Here is a 9,770-nt window from a genome sequence, read left to right as displayed (position 1 = left end):
AAAAATGCCCCCTGAACTATTGAGATTGTTGAATTTAAGGACTTTTGTCTAATTTTAGTAAAAAAATTCTAACATAGATGAAAATTCAAGGGCATGATTTGTATATACCAAAGTTCGAAGGGCATGATTTGATAGATGTTAAAGTCTGGAGCGCATGGTTTAGTACATATAAAATCACTGAAATAGTAAAATTTAATAAAATTAGACAAAAGTCTTTAAACCTAACAATCTCAATAGTTCAGGAAGAATTTTTAACAGCCAAAAAAGTTTAAAGACATGATTTGGTACATGTTAAAATTTAGGGAAAAAAAATCTTAATTAGCATTTTTCTTATAATATTAACACATCATCTATTAAAAATTCAAAATAATGTGTAATGTATGAGTGTATTATTAATCATATTATAATACATACTCTCACATATATATATATTTTTTTTTAAAAAAAATTACTAAATAATTGGTAATCACGTTCCCACCATTCTATTCTACGCTATTATAATGTACTCAAAATTTTAATATTGAAAATCTTATTCTTAAAAACATGAATTTTTTTATTATTATTTATTATTTTGGCAAAATTCCAATTAAGATACAACATGACAGAAAGAAGAAAAATAAAAATGTTCATTTCAATTTTTATTACTATAATTATTTAAGTTTGCAATTAATCAATATTTATTAGAGAGTCCCACATTGTTAATGTGTAGAAAGATAATAGAATATATAAGAGGAATGAGCTACTCCTCCCATTGCCTATTGGTTTTAGGATGAAACTTCATTCATCTTATCCTCAAATTCTAACATGGTATCAAAGCAAAAAAAAAAAAAAATCTCTAGCGACTATCCAACCCCCCAAAAAAAAATAAACCGATCGAAGTAGAGCCGAAAAAAAGAACCACCAAAAAAAAAATAAAATAAAACTAATCCAAGAGCAAGTCAAAAAAATGTCACTTGTGATTCGAGGATAGTGAGCGAAAAAAGAGAGAGCCACCAAAAATCCAAAAATACCGATCTAAAAAGTAGAGCAAAAAAAAAAAAAAGAGTCGCTTATGATCGAGTTGTCCAAGATGGTGAGCATATAAAATAGCCACCATCTTGAGGGGGATGTTAGAGAGTCCCACATTGCTAATGTGTGAAAAGATAATAGAATATATATATAAGAGGAATGGGCTACTCCTCTATTGCCAATTGATTTTGGGATGGAACCTCGTTCATCTTATCCTCAAATTCTAATAATATTTAAATATGTATGAAATCTAAGCGAAAAAAATTATTGAGTCTCATTTACAAGAAAATAAAAATAGAAAAGTTGAGCATATTTGACATTATTTTTTATATTTTGTTATCAAAATTATGTTTTTAGAAATGAAAATAAAAAATAATTTTTGAAGTTTTCAAAACACACAATGCATTTGGTTAATAATTTTTTTTTTAAAAAATACAATTTATATTTGTATTTTATTTTATTTAAAAAAATATTTCAATACATTGAGACCTGGATATGAACAAGACTCGACCTAGATCTTGACCCAGAACTCGGTTGGGATCTGAACTTAAACCTCAGACCTAACCTCCAATCTTGCCCCCTGGGACCCCAGACCTCAGACTCTGACCTAGACCCTAACCTTGACCTTGATGAGAGACAAAGTGATGAAAGAGAAAGAGGTGAGAGTGAAAATGAAGAGAGAGAAAATGAAGAGAGAGAAAGTGATGAGAAAATAAAAAATAATGTGAGAAAATCATGAGAGAACGTGAAGAGAGAGAAAGTAATGATAGAGAAAATAATTGAAGAAAATATGAGAAAAATTATGTTAAATAAAGTAGAGAAGAAATATTGACAAAAAGTGAACATTTTGTTGTTCTTAAAATTCTTATTTTCTTGAAAATTGTTTAAAAAATATGGCCAAACACGCTTTAAGAGACTATTTGGCTGTATTTTAAATTTTTAGTTTTCGAAATTGTGTTTACGATAAGAATTGAAAATATTTTTTGTCATTATAAAATTTTAATGGCATTTGACTCATGTTTTTTAAAACTACATCATACCACGACACAAACTCATCACATCTCGGACCGGACCCCAACTCATGCCCCTGGTCCGAATCATGATCCAAGTTCATTGATGTGAGCAAAAAAATAAAATAAAGTATGTTAGACAAAAAAAAAATTATTTAAAAAAAATGATATTTTGATGTATTTTGTTTCTAATTTTTTAAAACTCAATTTTCAAAAATCTATTTTTAAATAATTTGGTCAAACACTCCTCTTAGTTTTTAAAAATTATTCTCTATTTTAAAAATTAAAAACAATTTTTAAATTATGAAACCAAACAATTTCAACCATTTAAAAATTTCTCAAAATCATCTTAAATTACTAAAATGCATGCAATCATAAATATCCAAATAAATATAAAATTTACTAGATGGAGCCTTTAAGGTGGTACTAGGGGTGTACGTCGGTCGGTTTAGTCGGGTTATAGCATATTTTTATCAACCCAATATAAATATCGGGTTGCAAATATTTAATTGTAACCCGCCCAATTAAAAATTAGAGAAAGTTCAACCCGCCCAATAATTTCGTCGGTTTGGTAAACCGACCGTTCTTCACTTTTTTTTCTTATAATTATTATTGTTAGTTTCTACTATTCAAATAATTAGATTTTTAAAAAAATAAAAATATATTATTTATATTTCAAGTTAAAAAATGCTATAGTTTAAATTAATTTTAAGAACATTAATATAAGATAAATATAATTGAGTAAATATAAAATAATTGAATAAAATAATTAAAAAAAATAATAAAATATGGTAGAAATTTTAAACTTTAACTTCAATATCCAAATACAATAAAAATTATTAACTATAAAGTTTAAGCTTAAGTTAAACACTAAAATGTCTAAACTTTAAATACAAAATAGTTTAAGTAATAAATGTAATTTATGTGATATAATATATACACTTCTATAAAAATATATAAATCGGTTTAATTCGATTTATTCGGGTTAATTGGGCGGTTTAGAATAATTTGTAAACCACCCAATATATTCATTGGGCGGTTTAGATTTTTATTGTATTATTTCGAGTTGTATTTTTTATCGGTTTATTCGGTTTGGTTTGGGCGGTTTATTCGGGTTAGGCCGTTTGTAAATTTTGTTGAACACCCCTAGGTGGTACTACATAAATTTCCAAAAACAAATTATTTTTATAATAATAAAATAAAATTATGCCTTGGTGGTATTTTTGTAAACATGAAGTAAGAATGTGTATGTTTCAATGATTTTTATTACCATTTAAAAAAAATATATATTTTTTATTTATTTTTTAACAATTCAAATGATGAGCCCTTTTTCATCTTCATCTTCTTCTTCAAGCGCCTCCAATTCTTCCACGCATGAGTTTTCTGCAATTTTCTGTTCACCTGGGCATGGCCGATGGAGAAGCTTGGACCTCTTAGGGCACTGCAAACACCTTCTTCCCGATCAACCTCACCAAGGTTCGTCAATTTTTCATATTTAATTTAGGTTAAATAATCCATGTACAAATTGGAAGATACCTAATCTTAAAACTAGAAATTTATATATGGTATATTTTCTGATTCAAATTAATATTCATTTTGTATAACAATTGATATAGAAGAAAATTTTACAGCTGTAAAGATTGAATTTTTATTTTTCTTCTATAAATTTAGGGTTTTTTTTTTCAATAGTGAAAAAACTTGAACTATGCCACCAGAATGTGAGAAATGGGGATGGAAGCATGTGAGTGTGTTTGGTGGGTTTGACAAGGGAAGTGGTACTAAAAGATGGAAATGCAATCATTGTAATCTAAGATACAATGGTTCTTATTCAAGAGTTAGAGCCCATTTGCTTGGATTTACAGGTGTTGGTGTCAAAAGTTGTCCTGCAATAGATAGGTCTTTAAGAGAGGCATTTCAAATTTTAGAGGAAGAGCGAATTGCCCGTAAGAAGAAGCGAGTTTCTGGGGGCGATAAGCTCGGTGGGAAGCAGCGGATTAGGGCATCTCGTCGGCCTAGTAGTAGTAGTAGCAGTACTTGTGTTGGGAAAGAAGATGTTGATGATATTGTTGCAAGATTCATTTATGCCAATGGCTTAAATGTGAATGTTGTTAGTTCTCCTTACTTTAGGGAAATGGCGAAAGCTATTGGAGCTAGTGGCCCCGGTTATGAACCTCCGCCGATAGATGAGTTATCTGATTCATTTCTAAGTAAAGAGAAGGGGAGAATTGAAAAATATGTTGAACTAATTAGGGAGTCTTGGCCTCACACTGGATGCACCATTTTGTGTCTCGGTCGGTATGAAAGTATGCTTGGTTGTTTTTATGTTAATATATTTGTGTCTTGTCCAAGGGGACTTGTGTTCATGAAAGCAGTAGATATAGATGATGATACTATTGGGGCAGGGGAAGATAATAATCATTTTGTGAGTGTTCTTGGTGATGTGATTATGGAAATTGGTGCTGCAAATGTGCTTCAGATAATCTCACATTTAGAAAATTCTAATCAGTTATATGGCTCTCTTTTATTGACAAAGTTTCCACAAGTGTTTATATCTCCATGCACATCTCAGTCTATTCATATGTTGTTTGAAGAAATAGCTGAATTGGATTGGATAAAATCAGTTGTCTTATGTGCCAAGGAAATAGAGCAATGCATGCTTACATTCCAGCATTTTTCTCCATCTATGTTTACTCAAAACCTAAAAGGGTGTCAAGACCTGCTTGCTGTGAAGTTCACACCTTTCTTTTGTGTAATCCAAAGAATTTTTGAGCTGAAGCAACCACTTCAAGAGGTAGTTGTAACTGAGGAGTGGAAACAGTGGAAAGTAAATACATCAGAGGAAATTGTAAATATTGAAGCTGCGGTTTTAGGGGATAATTTCTGGAACAGTGCTCATTTTTTGTTGCAGTTGTTTGAGCCATTCGTCAGATTACTTGGCACAATTGATATCGGTACTCTCATCTTGGGTGATATTTGTAATTGGCGGGTTCAATCGCTTGAAGCTGTTAGGAGTAAGGGACTCGGTGGTGTCATGTTGAATCAATTGGAAGAACTTATAGAGAATAGATGGGATGCATTGTTTTCACCCCTTCATGCAGCTGGTTACATATTGAATCCTAGATATTTCGGAAAAAGTCAAGCTAAGGATAAAATTGTGATGCGGGGTTGGAAAGCTACCGTGGAAAGATACGAGAGTGATAGTGCAAACAGACGAATTCTCAGAGAGCAACTCAGCTCTTACTGGCGATTAGAAGGCTCTTTAAGAGACGAAGATGCTGTCGATTGTAGAGATAAGATGGACCCGGTTGTATGGTGGGAAAATTTCGGTTTTGAAACACCCCACTTGCAAACACTAGCAACAAAAGTTTTAAGTCAAGTTTCAAGTGTTACAATGTGTCAAGAGATCTTCCAAGAGAATGGTTTACCACATCGAGAGACTGCCAATAGATTTGGGGTAGAGAGAGTTGAAGATCTTGTTTTTGTCCAAAACAACCTTAGAATTAATAACCGACGAAATTGGGTGCCGTGCTCCCATCCCGGTCCTAGAAGTTCGAATTCATACTCTCTTAAGACATTAGATGTTACTGCTCTTGTTGATCAACCGACGGTAACAGTAAGTGTTCATGGAAAATTCTGCTGAGTTTGAAGCAAAAACGTTTATGGAACCTTACTGGTGTTGAAATTGGTGAGTGTGGATGTTATTTTCACAATGTTACTGAGTACTCAGATCTTTCATTTGAGTTTGAGACTTTTGCAACTATTGTCTTTGACTAAGATGACACTTAATATTTGCAATTTTCTTTGGTCGTAGCATTTTTGGTAGTTACAAACTGCAAGTGTAAATATGTACATACATTTAGTATCATTGTATATGGAAAAGAAAGAAATTTAAGTGTGCTTAATTGTTTTTTATGTTGGGTAGAATTCTATTCATTCCCATGCAAGATTGGGCCTTCTTAGGCCCATAAGAAAATGTTTAGATAAATTGAAAATTCTCTCTTAATTAACTAAGTTTATCTCTAATTTATATTAAATGGAGAGTATATTGAAGTGATAGTGACAAAATTGATAAATTATTTAGAAAAAGAAGTAAAAATGATAGACTTTAAAAAAGAGGATAAAAATAAAATAGGACAATATAAAAAGGATATAAAGTCTAATATCCTCATAATAATTCATCTATGCCATAATTGTTTTAAGGGATTATTTTATAAATACACAAAAATAACAAAAAAAAGTTACATAAATATAGTTGTAATGATTTTAAATATTTAAATATTTGTACAACTTTATTTACAAAAAATACAGTCTTTTGATGTATTTTTATGTTGCATACTTATTAATTTTTTTTATTTGTATATTATTTTTTGTTGTTATTTTATATTATTGTTTTCGTATTGTTTTTATATAGCATTGTAAAAAATGTAAAAAAAAACATAAAAATGTAAAACATTTACAAAAAAAAAATAGTATTTTAATTCATTTGTGCCACTTTTTATATAGCCTATTATTAAACTACACTGTTTTTTTAAGGTAACCGCAACACGTGGTTTATTGGTAAAACCATATGAAAAGTGGTACAAATCATTAATTAAAATTCTAGTTTTAGATTTATCCCTTAAGAAAATTCAATAAAATTTGTGATGTTATTAATTAGACACAAAAAAACACTTTTTATTACCCTTTTCTTTTCCCAAATATAATAAATGTCCTACACTTAAAAACAAAAACAATGGATCATGATATCCGTGATCCTTATAACCTAAAATCATAATTTATACTTTTATCAAAATCCAATTGGATCTACAAATTATAGCTATTTTTTTTTAACCTTGTTTGACATGTTGAATTATTATTTTAAACTTCACGAATACTTAGAGGATGGCTTAAATAATTACATACGATTTACACTATTATATAAAAATATTTAAAAATAAAACTATTTAGCTTAGGTATCGAAAATACAAAGTGGTGCATCAAAAAATACCTATTTTTGAGGAATGCACTGTAAAATTTCTCCATTCCCTATTTAGTAACTTTTTTTAAGGGACAATAACTAGGGATTTTGGTTCTACTAATTCATATGTAATATTTCTCAAAATTTAAACTTAACGGCCGCCTTAGAGCGAGGTGTAGTGGACAGAACGACAGTGTAGGAGATGGGTTCTGCCAGAGGTAGGCACCTTCTCTTTAAGCACGAATGCATCTGTTGTGGTAGAGAAGAGAGGAATTGTGAGGGTTAGGGTAGAGTAATCTGAGATGCTAATGTGGTTGTTAGGGTGGCTTCAGCGGTGGGGAGGTCAGGATCGTTTCTAGTTGTTGTGGTTTGAGCATCTTGCGATTTTCGGTGGGGAGTGTGATTCTACAATTGTTGTCTCTTGGATTTCAAAACCTTCTAGTAATTCTGCTTTTGCTCAATAATATTATTAATTTATTTGCTGCTTAATTGTTGTTGTTGGTGGTTCTTATTATGACCTTCTGCATTCTGCAAATAGTATAGCCCACACCAAACTTGGCCCTGAAATTTAGTGGGTCATAAGAAAAAAATATTTTTCGGCCTTTATTTTTTAAAAAAAATGTGGTATTTTTTAAAATCAGTAAAAAATGTAAAATTTAAAAGGGAAAAATATTGCGCTCTTGAGCTAGGTGGACTATAGACACAAGCCTAGCCCTCCTATGTCCAGACAGTGCCGTCTTAAATATTTTAGAAGCCTTGTTCCAATTTTTAAAATTGGGCCCTTACAAAAAAAATATAATTTATAAAAAATATTTTTAATTATTATCATACGATTATATATTTTACAAAACACTAAAAATTCTAATTATTTTATTAAAATTATTATTGATTCCAATACAATAAAAAAAAAAGAATATGAAATGTTTGGAAAAAAAAAAGTAATAAATAACAAGTTTTTTTTATTTAAAACAGTAATAGAATTAAAAGTGGGCTTTGGAAATTAAGATGGAAGTGTCCAATATCAAGTTATTAGTCCTTTGAAAAGTTGGGTTCATTAAAAAAAATTGTAAAGCATTAAAGAAAAAAGGGCTATTTTCAAAAATATGGGAAAAATTATTAAGGTTATGATAAATATGGCATAAAAAGTAAATGCCACTAAATATGGCATTATCTAACCAATCAAACTAAAAATATAGTTTTTTTAGAAAAAAAAACCATATAAAACATTAAAAAGAAATATGAATTTAAAATTCATAAAAATAAAAACTTAATTAAAATACCATAAAAAATATTAAAATTCCCTTCATATTTATTTTTTTAAAAAAATAAAATAAATAAAACTATAGTGATCGCTGAAGTTGTCACTCGTGCCGGAAAAGTCACCGGAGTTTACTGTCGGCACCGGAAAAGTCGTCGGAGTAGCCGCTGGTGCCGGAAAAATCGTCAGAGTTGCTGCCGGCGCCGAAAAAGTCGTCAGAATTAGCATTGTCGTTGGAAAAGTCACCAAGAAACCTGTTTCTTGGTTATTTTTCCGGTAATGTAACCGGTGACAATGCCAAGTCCTACGACTATTCTGAAGTTTGATGTCGGTGCCGAAAAAGTCGTCGGAGTAGTTGCCGATGTCGGAAAAATCGTCGGAGTTATTGCCGGCATTTAAAAAGTCGTTAGAATTGGCATTGTCGCCAGCAAAATCACTAGAAAAATCACCAAGAAAATGATTTTTTCATCAAGAAACCAGTTTTTTTCACCAAGAAAGTGATTTCTTCATTAAGGAACTAATTTTGTTACACAACAATAATAAAGATTATGAAAACAAAACAAAAATGATATACACTGAAAATAATTGAAACCAGTTTCATCAATCAACCAAATAGAGAAAAAAAATACAAAAAAATTACCAAGAAATTGGTTTCTTGATCAAGAAAAAAAAACCAGTTTCTTGGTGATTTTTCCGGTATTTTTTCCAGCGAAGTCGACTCCAGCTGTCATTTTTTCTATCCAAGAAGTCCCTCCAGCGTACGCTTTGTTCTTTCTTCCAAGAAGTGTATGTATCATCTGGAAGCGCTTTAACTTGAACTGACGTAGATATATTGTTACGAGGAGTTCGTTAAGTTTGTTAAGTCGTAACTAACTTAATAACTTAGCATTTGTAGCAGTCGACTTTGGGATCCATATCCCTTATCTATAAATACCGCCAACATTTATCATTTATGAGGGGAATTAACAAACGAGTTTTGAGAAGTAACTTCGAGGTTGAGGTTTGAGAAGAGGAGAGAAATTGAGAGGTAGAGAGAGAGAGAGAAGTACAAAGAAAAGATAGAGATTGGGTTTGGAATTCGTATGAAGAATCTTCTGTAGATGAAGAAGATTCTTTGATAAGAGTAAGAGATAAACACTTTACGAGAATCCAATTGAGAATCGATCTCGATTATACTGTACCTTGTTCTTGCTCAATCAATAAAAAAGATTTCGATGGTGTTCCAGAACTAGAGTAGAGTCATAGATCAAATCTATCTATAGGACTTGAACTGGTATATCTCTTGGTGGTGATTTTATTGTTCTATTACTTTGATCATTTCTAGTTTTTTGATTGCTTTGTTCTTTTCTATTTTTATCTTTGATTATATTGGTTGTGTATTGTTAATCTTGTCATTGCTAATATTGTTTTTTGATTAAGTTTTAGTTGATTTGGTTATCAACATTAGTTGTCATTTTCCCATTGTATCCATTTTACCCATAGATTGTCTTACTTTAATTCAATAGCCCAAACATATTTTGCAATCGTAGCCGTGTTC

The 9,770-nt window shown here is 30.6% G+C and overlaps 1 protein-coding gene across 2 annotated transcripts; it reads left to right on the top strand.

The window, feature by feature from the left end:
* Positions 1 to 3,293: 3,293 nt before the first annotated feature.
* On the top strand, positions 3,294 to 5,927 carry LOC115720868 (uncharacterized). Of its 2 annotated transcripts, none has more exons than XM_030650061.2 (2): positions 3,294 to 3,494; positions 3,690 to 5,927. In XM_030650061.2, exon 2 carries the CDS (start codon positions 3,724 to 3,726, stop codon positions 5,656 to 5,658), a length of 1,935 nt encoding a protein of 644 aa, XP_030505921.2. In that variant the 5' UTR covers positions 3,294 to 3,494; positions 3,690 to 3,723; the 3' UTR covers positions 5,659 to 5,927. The 2 variants fall into 2 exon arrangements, with proteins under 2 accessions (XP_030505921.2, XP_030505920.2); XM_030650060.2 differs by having other exon boundaries at positions 3,312 to 3,494; positions 3,708 to 5,927.
* Positions 5,928 to 9,770: the final 3,843 nt, after the last annotated feature.

Source organism: Cannabis sativa, chromosome 2 (genome assembly GCF_029168945.1).
Source record: "Cannabis sativa cultivar Pink pepper isolate KNU-18-1 chromosome 2, ASM2916894v1, whole genome shotgun sequence".
Taxonomy (NCBI): domain Eukaryota; kingdom Viridiplantae; phylum Streptophyta; class Magnoliopsida; order Rosales; family Cannabaceae; genus Cannabis; species Cannabis sativa.
The sequence above is the reverse complement of the archived record's forward strand: the minus strand, read 5'-3'. Positions and strand labels throughout refer to the sequence as shown.